General features: G+C 44.7%; 2 protein-coding genes across 14 annotated transcripts in view; one reads left to right on the top strand and one right to left on the bottom strand.

The window, feature by feature from the left end:
• Nucleotides 1–4,870: 4,870 nt before the first annotated feature.
• The window catches only part of ZNF131 (zinc finger protein 131), a 55,351-nt gene continuing 46,573 nt past the window's right edge, over nt 4,871–13,648 (top strand). For 3 of the 13 annotated variants that reach the window (XM_021939347.2, XM_021939346.2, XM_021939348.2), the window contains exons 1-3: nt 4,987–5,327; nt 6,241–6,379; nt 7,415–7,516. Coding sequence is in view for 10 of the 13 variants with exons in the window: in XM_009208358.4 (XP_009206622.1) it covers nt 6,250–6,379; nt 7,415–7,516 (232 nt within the window). In the remaining 3 variants the exon portion in view is untranslated. The other 10 variants (XM_021939344.2, XM_009208356.2, XM_009208358.4 and 7 more) reach the window with 9 other exon arrangements.
• The window catches only part of LOC108586275 (bcl-2-binding component 3, isoforms 3/4-like), a 70,857-nt gene continuing 67,845 nt past the window's right edge, over nt 10,637–13,648 (bottom strand). The window contains exon 2 of the mRNA XM_017959518.3: nt 10,637–11,298. Within this exon, the coding sequence (XP_017815007.1) occupies nt 11,292–11,298 (7 nt within the window). The 3' untranslated portion in view covers nt 10,637–11,291. The remainder of the gene's footprint in view (nt 11,299–13,648) is intronic.

Below are 13,648 nucleotides of genomic sequence, written 5' to 3'. Positions count from 1 at the left end.
TCAAACCAACCTTCTTAACCACTCTGTTATTTCCTTCCTAATGTTGCCTTGAAACATATAAAAGTGCCTGGATACCACTAGGGTAGCCAGAACTATTTGTCAGTTCTTACTAAGTTTGAATAATCTATTTCAATTCCACAGAAAATCTATAACTCTGCTTATTATTAACTGGCACAACATCTGCACCACAGGGAACTGTGTTTTAACAATAACTCATTCTAAGTCATTTACCATGTACCTGACTATCAATGTTACTAGCGGAAATCATAATGTCTGGCAGATTGCTATCATATAAATTCCTGGCCACCAACTCCTACTGCATGCTGTTATTGCTGTGCTTCCTGTTGATGCTACTGTGTTATTACTGTGTCCAGGGTCCATTTCATATCCTTTCCATTCTGTTCTGTGGTAGGCAGCGTCTATGATTGTTCCCAATGATCATGCCTTCTGCTATTTGTGCCTTTGTGTCATTACTTTTCTTTGAGTGTAGGCTGACCCTGGTGGCTTGCTTCTAAAATATAGAATATGGCAAAAGTGATGGAATGTCACTTCTGAGATTGGAATACAAGACGACTTTGGTTTCTGTCTTGCTCACCCCTTCTTGCCTTCTCACTCTGATGGACTCTAGCTGCCATGTCCTGTGGAGAGCCTGGCATGAACAGAGGCCTTGCGGAGAACTGAAGTCTTCAGTCTAAGAGCCAGGGAGGAACTGAATTCTGTCAAGAACCACTTGAGTGATCTTGGAAGCAGATCCTTCCCCACTGGAGCCTTGAAATTAAAGCCACCTTACCTGACAACTCCATAGGGGCCTTGTGAGTGACCCTGAAAGCCCAGCTATGTGACACTTAGATTTCTAACCCACAGAAAGTGTGAAATAATAATATTGTTTTAAGCCACTAGGATTTGGGGTAATTGGTTACCTTGCCTTCAATAACTAGTACATCTTTCAAGCTCATGAAACTTCTTCATCCCCAACACACAAACACTTTTTCTCTCCTATTCTTGACTTTATAGTAGATGACATGACCATCTAAGGAAGAAAATAGAGGTCTTCAGTTTGATAGGAATTTCCTTAACTTCTTGCAAGCTAATCTACACTCCTAAGAACTTTCAATCCATTAATCCCTCTCTTGTACAATTACTCCTTTTCCTCTTTTACTTTTATCTTCTTCCTCTGCTGGATCCTTCCCCCTCACCATTTAAATAGCCTAAGTCTCTCCCACCCAAACACACAAAAATAGTAAAACTGGCTAGACTCTACAGGTACTCCTTTCATCTCTTTTTTTTTTTTTCTCTCATTTTTAAATGAAAGTTCTAAAATTGCTGTCCCAATTTTCCTAGCTATTTCTTAACCTACCTGAATATAGACTTCTCACCTCCCCTTTCTTCCCCTCAGAACTCCGTTAAATCTTTTCTTGCTAAGGTCTTCTGCCAAAGACATTCATGATGCTAAATATACCAGACCATTTCCAATCTTTTTTTAGCCTGACCACTTGGCAGCATTTGGCATTGCTAACCACATTTTCTCTCTCTTTTTTTTTTTTTTTTTTTTTTGAGACGGAATTCTGCTCTTGTTGCCCAGGCTGGAGTGCAATGGCACCATCTCAGCTCACTGAACCTCCGCCTCCCGGTTTCAAGCGATTCTCCTGCCTCAACCTCCAGAGTAACTGGGATTACAGGTGCCTGTCACCATCACACATAGCTAATTTTGTATTTTTAGTAAAGATGGGGTTTCTCCATGTTGGTCAGGCTGGTCTCGAACTCCTGGCCTCAGGTGATCCTTGGCCTCCCAAAGTGCTGGGATTACAGGCATGAGCCACTGCACCTGGCCCACACCCTCTGTTTTGAAACACTCTCCTTTCATGGCCTTATTGATGTCATACTCTTCCAGTTTTCCATCTTTCTTCAGCTGCAGTACTCAGTCCTTTCAGCTTCTTCCTTTTCAACTCAATCCATAAACATTGATACTTTTTAGGTAAAAAGTCTTACACTGTCTTCTATTCTGACCCTATAGAATAGGAGTCCCAAACTCAAATGCCTTTAGGCACTAAGCAAATAAGGAAAATGAATTAAGATAGCTGAGTCCAAAACATTAGAAACTGGTGGGGATTGTAGTGAACTGGACAGCTCAAATCCTATATAGAAAAAGGTTCTCCATTTGGTTAAATTAAATTGCTGTAAAAGAAGAGCGGCCCTATATACTGGAATTTCCAAAAAGCCCATTTTTTTGTATAATTTCTTCATCTTAAGAAACACCATAGCCAGGCACGGTGGCTCACGCCTGTAATCCCAGCACTTTGAGAGGTGGAGGCAGGTGGATCACCTGAGGTCAGAAGTTCGAGACCAGCCTGGCCAACATGGCAAAACTCTATCTCTACTACAAATACAAAAAATTAGCCAGGCAGTGGTGGCGGACTGTGTGAATAGTAACGATTATGATACTATTTAATTTAACTTATGTGTTATTTATTTATTTATTTGAGATGGAGTCTCGCTCTTTCACCCAGGCTGCAGTGCAGTGGTGTGATCTCGGCTCACTGCAAGCTCTGCCTCCCGGGTTCATGCCATTCTCCTGCCTCAGCCTCCCAAGTAGCTGGTACCACAGGAGCCCGCCACCACGCCTGGCTAATTTTTTTGTATTTTTAGTGGAGACGGGGTTTCCCTGTGTTAGCCAGGATGCTCTCGATCTCCTGACCTCATGATCTGCCCGCCTCAGCCACCCAAAGTGCTGGGATTACAGGCATGAGCCACCGCGCCCAGCCTATTTTTTTTTTTTTTTTTTGAGACGGAGTCCGTTTCTGTGGCTCAGGCTGGAGTGCAGTGGCACGGTCTCGGCTCACTACAATCTCCGCCTCCCAAGTTCAAGCGATTCTCTTGCTCAGCCTCCCGAGTAGCTGGGATTACAGGCGCATGCCACCACACCCACCTAATTTTTGTATTTTTAGTAGAGACGGGGTTTCACCATGTTGGTCAGGCTGGTCTCAAACTCCTGACCTCGTGATCCACCCACCTCGGACTCCCAAAGTGCTGGGATTACAGGCATAAGCCACCACGCCCAGCTGATGATAATATTTTAAAACACCAATTCAATCTACAAGCTGCTAGCCTATCATCCCTGCAGACTCTCTTTAAACAATCCCATCTATTCTTAACACTTCAATATTCCTTCTATGCTGTAAACTTGCAAATCTCTATCTCTACCGTTAGTCTTCTTCCCTAAACTATATGTAGGCCCATATATCCAAGGGCTTCTAACATCATCTCCTTATAATAACACCTCTCGTTCCATCCTCTCTCCCCATCCAGCTCCGCCAGTTGTATTTCCTAGTTTGGTAGATGGTACCAACAATCTACAGGCTCAAGCCAGAAATCCAGGACCCATCTTTGACTATTCCTTCTCCCTTGTCACCAATATATCCAGCAATATTTATTTAGTATCTATGGCATGCTTTATAGCCAATGTTGGTTCTATCTCTAGTTTTTTTTTTTTTTTTGAGACAGGGTCTCACTGTGTTGCCCAGCCTGGAGTGAAGTGGCACCATCTCAGCTCACTGCAGCCTCAACTTCCCTAAGCTCAAGCAATCCTCCCACCCCAGCCTTCTAAGTAGCTGGAACAACAGGTGCACACCATCACTAATTTTTTTGTATTTTGTAGAGACGATGTTTCACCATGTCACCCAGGCTGGTCTTGAACGCCTGGGCTCCAGCGATCCTCCCCGACTGGGCCTCCCAAAGTGCTGGAATTACAGGCCTGAACCACTGCGCCCAGCCTATCTCTAGATTCTGACCAGCTCTCTAGTTCCATTTTCCCCCATGGTTTCATCTACATTACTAACAGTCTCCCAATTGATCTCTACTCCTAGCAGCTTTTCCCATTTAATCTGTTCTCCACACTAAGGCTAGAATTATCTCTTTAAAAAGCAAACATTAGGATGTCACCATACGTCAAGGCTTCCCCTTGCAAAAAGAAAATCTAACATCTTCAACACTGTTTATAAGGCACCCTTGTGCGTCCAGCAACATTCTTTCAGTTTCCTGAATGCTATAATCCTGGTGCCTTTGCATGTGCTATACTTTTGGCTAAGAACACTTAGACTTCACATCACTTAAAAACATTTTTTTGTTTTAATACAGATGGGGTCTCGCTATGTGCCCAGGCTGGCCTCAAACTTCTGGGCTCAACAACTCCTCCCCAACTCCGCCTCCCAAAATGCTGGGATTACAAGCATGAGCCACCGCACCCGCCCATATTTCTTCTTACAGGTCAACTGGCTTTCCTTGACACCCAGTTACTTTGTTCTTCAGGTGTTGCAAAACTCATCAGTAAGCACCTAGGCAATTAGTGTTCAAAATATCTATGGACTCTACGACTTAAGATTCAGAAAGGCAGAAACCACATATACCTTGTTCACAGCTCGATTTCTCAGTGCCTAGTACTAGGATTCTCAATACATGTCTGTTGAAATAATGATTACATTTTTAGCATATAGCTATTTGAGTTCCTCCCTAATCCCAATTCTCAAGTTCTTTGTGAGAGAAAAAAATAAATCTCAATTATAGAATTATCCTCAAAATTTATTTATATATATTTCTTTGGAGGAATGAAGGAAGCAGTCACATGCAGCTGACTGTGGGTCACTGGACTTTTTTTTTTTTTTTTTTTAGACGGAGTCTCGCGCTGTCGCCCAGGCTTAAGTGCAGTGGCACTACCTCGCCTCACTACAACCTCCACCTCCCTGCTTCAAGCTGTTCTCCTGCCTCAGCTTCCCAAGTAGCTAGGATTACAGGCGCCTACCACCACGCCCGTATAATTTTTGTTAGTAAAGACGGGGTTTCGCCATGTTGGCCAGGCTGGTTTCGAACTGCTGACGTCATGTGATCCGCCCGCCTAGGCCTCCCAAACTGTTCGGATTACAAGCGTGAGCCACCGCGCCCGGCCTGGATTCTTTAATGGAGTGGAGAAGGTCTGCAGTAAGGGAATCCGGTGTAAATAATTCTGAGCAGCCCCAGGTCCTGAGCCCAGCAAACACGTGCTGCGGCCGGGCGCGGGGAGGGCGTGCTTCGCGGAGGAAGATCCCGGGCGGCCCGAACGTGCTCGCGCCCGTCGTTGCCGCTGCGGCGCCGCGGCCGCCCGGGTGCCCAACCGAGCGCACGTGCGCCAGCGGGGCCCGAGCAGAAGGGGAGCCCCTATTCTCACGAAGAAAATGGAGGACGAGCCACGGGTTAGGGGTCAGGAAAGGTGTGGGGCGCATTATGCCCTGGGAGGGGAAAGCAGGGAACAAGAGGCTCTGAGGGGCCGAGAGGAAGGAGGGCGGCCCACGAGCTAGGTAAGGCGGGTCGACCAAGGTCTCGGAAGGAAGGGGGCGGAGCAGGACAGGGCGGAAGGGGCCGCGCAGTAGCTGGGATGAGGACGGTTGGCGAGTTCATTCTGGGCTCGGGTCGGGAAGTGTCCGCCCCTGAAGTCAAGCTCGGGAGGGTGAGAGGTGGAAGGGCGGCGACTTAGGTTCCCAGTTTCTGGCACTGCCAGGCCCTCCACGAGCTCAAATCGACCGCAGCCCAGTTCCTTCTCAGAGCTCAAGTCCTTGCCTTTCTTGAGCGCCAAATCCCCGCGCTGGGCCCCGCCCATCCACTGAGGGGTGTGGACAGGGGCGTGGCCGGTTCCCTTGCTGGTCGGCGCCCGGAAGGCGTCCGCGTCAGCCGGAGCTTGACGTGGTGACGCTGTGCGTCGACGTAAGTGACGCGCAAGCCTGGGCCGCTCCTCCTTCCCTCAGTGAGTGCCGGCCCGGTCGGGGCGGGGGAGAAGAGGGAGGGCGGGGGAGGGAGAGGCGACCCGAGAGTCGTTGTGGGTCGCGGGCCGGACCGGGTCCCGGGGCGGCGGGAGCCCCGGCCGGGCAGAAGGGCTTGGCAGGCCGTTAGAGGGCCGCCACCGCTGTCGAGTCCCCTCCCTTGTTGGACTTGCGCGCCCCGGCGCTTGGAGCCTCCGGCGCTGTGCCCACCCCGCTCCAGCTCGCGTCTCCCGACTCCAATTAGGTCAGGCTCGGAGTCCCGCGGCCGCGACTCCGGCCCCCAACGCGCCGCGGCCGCTCGGCTCGCCTTTCTTCCCTCGCCTTCTCTCCTCTTGCTTCACCCTCCCCCTTTCTTTTCACGTTGCTGGGTCTTTTTGTTGTTGTTTTATGCTTTAGGGGTTTTGTTCCTCGGCCCGAGCTCATGGGTGTACATTATCATGCTCTTCTTTTGTAGAGCAGCCCGATGGCCATGGAGGCTGAAGAGACGATGGAATGCCTTCAGGAGTTCCCTGAACATCATAAAATGATCCTGGACCGATTGAATGAACAGCGAGAGCAGGACCGCTTTACTGACATCACCCTAATTGTCGACGGTGGGTAGGGCAGTGGGCAGAGGAGCATTTTTGGCTTCAGTTCTTTTTCTGTCCTTCGGACACCCGCCTTTGTTTTTGTTTTTGTTTTTGTTTTTTTTAAAAAAAAACACATTTTCTATGGTCTCCCTACCAAAGCCTGCACACCAGCTTGCACTTGTCAGTGTCCACTCTCACAGAGCGTGCTGCAGAAGACTGGTTGATCAGTCACGCTTTCCACGTAGTCTGGTGTTCATCTCATTTTAACTTCTTACATCCTGTTGAGTGCAAGATGATGGCGTTGGGGACAGGATGTCTCAAAATGTTTGGTTGATAGCCTCTTGTTGGTAAGCTTCTTTGAGAAGTCCCTCACAGGAGTCATTTGGGAAGTGTTGATTTCTAGTTTCCCAAATGGTCTAAAAGGGAGGAGGAGAGAGATTCCTTTGCAGCACTCATACCCCCTTTGACAATCTCCAAAATAAAATAGGGTCTTTACCAATCTTAGAAGTTGTCTCTATAATAAAAGGAAATCCAGCTTGTGTATGTTTTCTGTTTAGTGAAAATAGGTTTCTCAAGGTAAGCTGTTTTTAAAATTATGGGTCTGCCATAGATGGAGCCTCCAAATATTAGGCATATTAAAATGTTTTTCATAGCAGACATACCCAGCTTTGTGTTTATGGCTTTTTTCTCTTTTTCCAAATGATATGTGACCTTTTAAAGGGTTGTCCTTTTATTTAGCAGTTTCAACTGAGTTGGATATGCCTCTCACTACTTAATTGGAAACAACAAAGTGGCAAGAGGCTCCTTACCTAGTGTTGTAAATTAGCTTTTATAAAACTAAAGGAGTTTGAAGTGAAGTTTTAGCTTCCTATCTAATTGAGATTAACATTTGCCAAGATAGCTGTCAATAATATTCTGCATTGAGTTCAATAATTTATATGGTTATGTAATGAAGGAAAACCTATTTTTTGTTTTATATGATTTTTCAGTCTTTTATATAGTTATACATTTGATTTTCGTGCTTGTGTATTATTTTCTTTCTTTTTTAATTTTACCTAGGACACCATTTTAAGGCTCACAAGGCTGTTTTGGCTGCTTGTAGTAAGTTCTTCTACAAATTCTTTCAGGAGTTTACCCAAGAACCTTTGGTGGAGATAGAAGGTAAGTGATTGTTTATTTTTTATTTTTTGTTTAATAAATCAAAGAAGCCATTTTATTTAAATACTGGTTTTAAATACAATACTTAGCAAACAATTGGTGAAGCAGTTTTAGACAGTTTATTAAGACACCATAGGAAATAGGCATCAGTAGTTCTATAGGTAAAGGTAGATAAATTGTTCTTTTGATACCTGAGAAGTCTTACTTTCAGGTGCTTGGTTGAATAATCTGCCAGGAAAAACTTAGATGGTAAGTGTTGGTCTTTTCCATTGTGGAAACTGGTGGTCATTGTCTTTTGAAAACACGTATTAAACGTGAATTACCGTCTTTGTTCAGTGGGTTTATGTTTCAGACCGGTGGAGATGCTGCAGGTTACAGTAGAAACTTCTACTGTACTCTGTAGCAGAAGTAGTGATGTAGTAGCAGAGGTACAGATGACATGCACAGTGTGAAATGGGCTGCCATAATAGGAAGAAAGCTAGTTAAAATGAACTGAAGTAGCGTTCAGAGGAAATTCTGGCTCTACAATGGGGTGGATCAATACCTGTTACCTTGAAGCAAAAAGTGATTTTTGTACTTTCTAAACATTTTTCTAATAACCTGCCAAGTGCCAGGCATTGTAATATGTAGTTTGTGTATTGTCTAATTGCTCACAGCAATCCTTTGATGTTGGGCATGATGGCTTTTGCTTGTAGTCCCAGCTATTTGGGAGGCTGAGGCAGGAGGATTGCTTGAGCCCAGGAGTTCAAGGCCAGCCTAGGGCAACATAGACCCTGTCTTTTCTTTCTTTCTTTTTTTTTTTTTTTTTTAAAGGGAAATGGTGTTACATTTACACTTCAGGAAAGAGACTCTAAAAGGTTACTTGCCCAGGGTTGCCCAACTAGCAAGGAATTAAGTTTGTGCTATTAATTACCATGCTTTTTCTTCTGCTACTGCAGTAACTCTTCTCCTACCACCGGCATCAAAATCCGAAACAGTAGGAAATAAATCTGTTTGCTTACGTAATTACAAAATTTTAGCTTCTTTTAGGGTTCTTGGATTTTGGTTTTGTATCTGTTTCATCGTGTATGCATTCTTTGTTCTGAATGGGTTGCCTAGAAACATGCTTTTTTTCCCTTTGATGCCTAGAGGAGTAAAGAAAACAAGAAAGAGTTAAGAATATTCTTTAATTTTGGTATGTTCCAGTTTAGCATTATAGCTGATATATTTGCAGCTAGATTATCTTTTAATATCTATGATCAGGACAGAGATATAATTATGGAAATCCACAAAACTTAATAAAGTGAGAATCTGACTGCCCAGATGATAGTGGTTTCTACTACAAAGTAAGCCTCCATGAGTTCATTCACACCTGAGGCTTATTAAATATGTGACCTCAGGCAGGTTACTTTACCTCAATTGCATGCTTTTCTCCTCATCTGAAAAGTGGGTTCATAGGCTTATAAAGACTAATTGTGATAACATGCAGAATGCCTGGCATAATACTTGGTGTATTGTCAAAGTTTAACAAAACAGGGACCGGCCTAGGAAACATTAGGGAGACCGCTTCTCTACAAAAAATTTTAAAAATTATTAGCTGAGTCTGATGGCATATGCCTGTGGTCCCAGCTATTCAGGAGACTGAGGTGGGAGGATTGCTGGGACCCAGGAGGTCAAAGCTGCAGTGAGCCATGATTTTGCCACTGCACTGTAGCCTGGGCGACAGAGCAAGGCCCTGTCTCAAAAAAAAAAAAAAAAATATCGTATTGAATACCTATATTATGTACTATGTTAGACCCAGGAGCTGAAGAATTAATGAATAAGATATCCCTTAAAGAAGTCGGAAAGGCCGGGCGCGGTGGCTCAAGCCTGTAATCCCAGCACTTTGGGAGGCCGAGACGGGCGGATCATGAGGTCAGGAGATCGAGACCATCCTGGCTAATACGGTGAAACCCCGTCTCTACTAAAAAATACAAAAAACTAGCCGGGCGAAGTGGCGGGTGCCTGTAGTCCCAGCTACTCGGGAGGCTGAGGCAGGAGAATGGCGTGAACCCGAGAGGAGGAGCTTGCAGTGAGCTGAGATCCGGCCACTGCACTCCAGCCTGGGTGACAGAGCAAGACTCCATCTCAAGAAAAAAAAAAAACAAAACAAAAAAAAAGAAGTCGGAAAATTCCATAGCAGGTGAGCAACAGGCAAATAAAGGAGTTTAAAAAGTATTAAAAAGACTATTACTGTGAAATGGTATCACTGAAGAGGGAGAATGAATGATTTGATCTTCCTTAGAGAGGAAAGATTTCAAAGAGGAGAGTCTGAGCAGAATTTTTTTTTCTTTTTTTTTTGGAGATGGATTTTAGCTCTTTTTACCCGGGCTGGAGTGCAATGATGTGATCTTGGCTCATCGCGACCTCCACCTCCTAGGTTCCAGCGATTCTCCTGCCTCAGCCTCCCGAGTAGCTGGGATTATAGGCACGTGCCACCACGCCCAGCTAATTTTGTATTTTTAGTAGAGATGGGGTTTTTTCATGTTGGTCAGGCTGGTCTTGAATTCCCCACCTCAGGTGATCCACTCGCCTCTTCCTCCCAAAGTGCTGGGATTACAGGCGTGAGCCACCGTGACTGGCCGAGTCTGAGCAGAAATTTTAAGTCTTAAAAAACAAGTGGCCTAGCCGGGTGCGGTGGCTCACACCTGTAATCCCATCACTTTGGGAGGCCGAGGGTGGGCAGATCACCTGAGGTCAAGAGTTGGAGACCAGCCTGACCAACGTGGTGAAACCCCGTCTCCACTAAAAATATACAATTAGCCGGGCGTGGTGGCGGGCACTTGTAATCCCAGCTACTCAGGAAGGCTGAGGCAGGAGAGTCGCTTGAACCTGGGAGGCAAAGGTTGCGGTGAGCCAAGATCACGCCATTGCACTCCAGCCTGGGCAACAAGAGTGAAACTCCGTCTAAAAAAAAAAAAAAAAAAAAAAAAAGAAAAAGTGGCCTAAGCTGGAATATTTGTTGCTGGTAGAATGAGCACACACTACCTAGAGGAGCAGAAGTAGAGCCTAGTCTTCTGAAGATTAGTCACCTTGAGATTTGGGTCCGTGGGGTCTTCAGTATTTGAACTCGAGATAGATAAGAAAGCAAAATAGACACTCTTTTATTTCTGTCATTTGGTCAGATTCAGGTTTAAATAATTAATTTGGTTCAGTATCTTAAGCCCTTAACTTTGGGGTTACTGTACTGTCTAGCAAGGTCACCTGGCTGTGGAGAAAGCTCTGGGCATATAGTTAGAAAACTGAGTTTTAGCCCTGTTTTAACTGTTTGTGTGTTGTGTGACGTTAGACATCTTGGATTCCTTATTTTTCATATATCACATAATTTTGGAGTATGTCATGGACATTTGAATATTTTGTTACAAGACTGGATGCTGTTAAGATTCTCTGGAAAAATATTTTTAGTTTTTTGGTTTTGCTTTAGCGGGCAATTAATCTGGTTAGGTTCAGACTGCCTCTGTGGGCTGCGGATCCAATTTGAACTTAGTTTTCAAAACCTTTGTATTGCCGTTCAGGTCCCAGGTGTGCCATCCGTGCCATTGTGCAGTTCTCAAAGCCTTTGCTCTGCAGTCTTGGGTCAGTTCCACACGTGGGCATCTTGGTGGTAAACTTGAGATTGTATACACAAATGTGGAGGACTTTTCTCCTTTCCATGATATCCCTTGTACACAAGCTCCCAAGAGTTTCTTTTCGTGGTTCTTTAGTGAGAAAACTGGGATTTTAGCTTCTTCGTGCGCTCATACGTTTTCTGTGGAGAGGCTCATTTCCTGAACAAAATGGAGAGAGAGAAAAGTTAAGAGAAAAAAATAAAATGAATTCCCTCCTCCATACTCTTCAGATCATCATCTTTTTCCTAGTTCTTTTGTCAGAAGAACTTTCTTTAAGAGTTTAGGAGACCACTACCAGCCACAGGTGTGCAGACTCAGAATTGGAACTTGCTTTGAGGCAGAGCTGAGAGAAGAAAAATTACCAGGTATCCACCCCTCCCCATTGTCCCTCTCCCATTCATCGTCTTCTCTGGTTCTCTATCCAGAAGGAGTTTCTCTTGAAACTTTTCTCTGTCTCCACTCACTGCACAGTTAGATTTGGGCTGTCCTCAAGTCTAAGCTGACATTTGTGGGAGGAAAAAAACAGGAAACTCACTACTGTTTGAGTTTTGATTTCTCTTCCCAGTCTGCTTGCTTCAACTTACTTTTCAGCGTCCTTGTATGTTTGCTTTATGTGTTCTTTCCAGGATTTTTAGTTGTGATCAACGGACAAGATAGGGTGGAGTGTGCATTCTCCATCTTAGCTAGAACTGGGACCCCATCCCCCACTCGTAAAATATAAATAATGACTTACAGCATGGCACATTAGATGGGCATTAGAGACACCAGGGAAGCTATCACAAATACAAATGTCCAGGTTGCATTTCCAGATAATTAAGTCTTTCAGTAGTGGGATCCAGGCAACTATATTTAAAAGTTCTCTAGGTTCTTGCTATGTGGGTTGTGGTCTGAGGACCACATACATGGGGATCATTAGGAAACTTGTTAGTAATGTAGACTCAGGTTCCACTCCAGACCTGCTGAATTGGAACAAGGTCTCCAGATGATGCCTATGCACAGTAAAATTTGAGGAGCACTGCCCTAGCATGCTTCTAGTGTGCAGTCAATGTCGAGGACCACTGTCTTAGAGGATTGCATAAAAGCAGATGACGTGTATAAATTAAGATTGTAATATTCTCTATGAGTATAAACTCATTAGGTGCAAGCTGAGCTCACCCTCCCTGTTTTCTGTGTTCCTGGTTAAAGTAAGTTACCTTTGATTAGAACCACAGGTTCGTCTTTGACTTCAATTCAGATTTGTTGCTATTGAAGCTAATTGGATCCCAGCTCACCTTTGTGACTTGGATTCACACCATACAAAATCTTCAACAGACCTTCATTCCTTTGTTCAGAACACACAACCTTCTAACCTGAACCTCCAATTTTCTAAATTCATTCTTTTTCTACTTCACCTGAAACCACAGATCCATAGCACTTAGTTTCTCTGTAACAGCAACTCTAACATAGTGTCCAGAAATTTTAGCCCCTACTATCAAGGACAAAAAGCATCCTTGTACGTGTTTGTACATCTTTTTGAGTAGGAGTTTTCCACCAGTTGCAGAGATTCCCTGAGTCTAGAGTAATGCCAGAATGCTGCCCCCTTTTACTCCGTTCTAAGCATTGCTGGCAGGGAGAAGACTCAGATTAAATTGTTCACTTCAACATTTTCCTTAGATACTCTCTTAGAAAAGTTGTATTCTGCACACTTCTGTAATGAAGGGAGTAAGGGATTGCTGAGATTTGTTAAGTTACCAAACTAATCTTGATGTATAATTACTATACATCTACCATCACTTCACTTAGCTGGGCAAGTGTTATCAGTTTGGTTCATGTTAGCTAATTAGGTCACTGGTTTGTTCCTAGGACAGTGTTGGGCTGGTCATATAAGTTAGAAGCACCTGGAGGCTGGGCGCAGTGGCTCATGCCTGTAATACCAGCACTTTGGGAGGCCGAGGCGGCCAGATCATGAGGTCAGAAGATCGAGACCATCCTGGCTAACACGGTGAAACCCCGTCTGTACTAAAAATACAAAAAAAATTAGCCGGGTATGGTGGTGGGCACCTGTAGTCCCAGCTACTGGGGAGGCTGAGGCAGGAGAATGGTGTGATCCCGAGAGGCGGGGCTTGCAGTGAGCTAAGATTGCGCCACTGTACTCCAGCCTGGGTGACAGAGCGAGACTCCATCTCAAAAAAAAAAAAAAAAAAAAAGCACCTGGGGTGCTCATAATAAACAAAAACCCAGATATTTATCCCAGTTTTGATTCCGAAGATCAGGTACCAGTACTTTTTTTTTTGGAGACGGTCTTGCTCTGTCACCCAGGCTGGAGTGCAGTGGTACCATCATGGCTCATTGCAACCTTGACCTCCCGAGTTCAAGCAGTCCTCTCATCTCAGCCTTCTAACTGCAGGCACATGCCACCAAGGCCAGCTAGTTTTTGTATTTTTATTTTTTATTATTATTACAGTTTTTGAGATGGAGTCTCTGTTGCCCAGGTTGGGGTGCAGTGTGGTGCGATCTTGGCTCACTGCAA

This window comes from Papio anubis, chromosome 5 (assembly GCF_008728515.1).
Source record: "Papio anubis isolate 15944 chromosome 5, Panubis1.0, whole genome shotgun sequence".
NCBI classification, from domain to species: domain Eukaryota; kingdom Metazoa; phylum Chordata; class Mammalia; order Primates; family Cercopithecidae; genus Papio; species Papio anubis.
The sequence above is the reverse complement of the archived record's forward strand: the minus strand, read 5'-3'. Positions and strand labels throughout refer to the sequence as shown.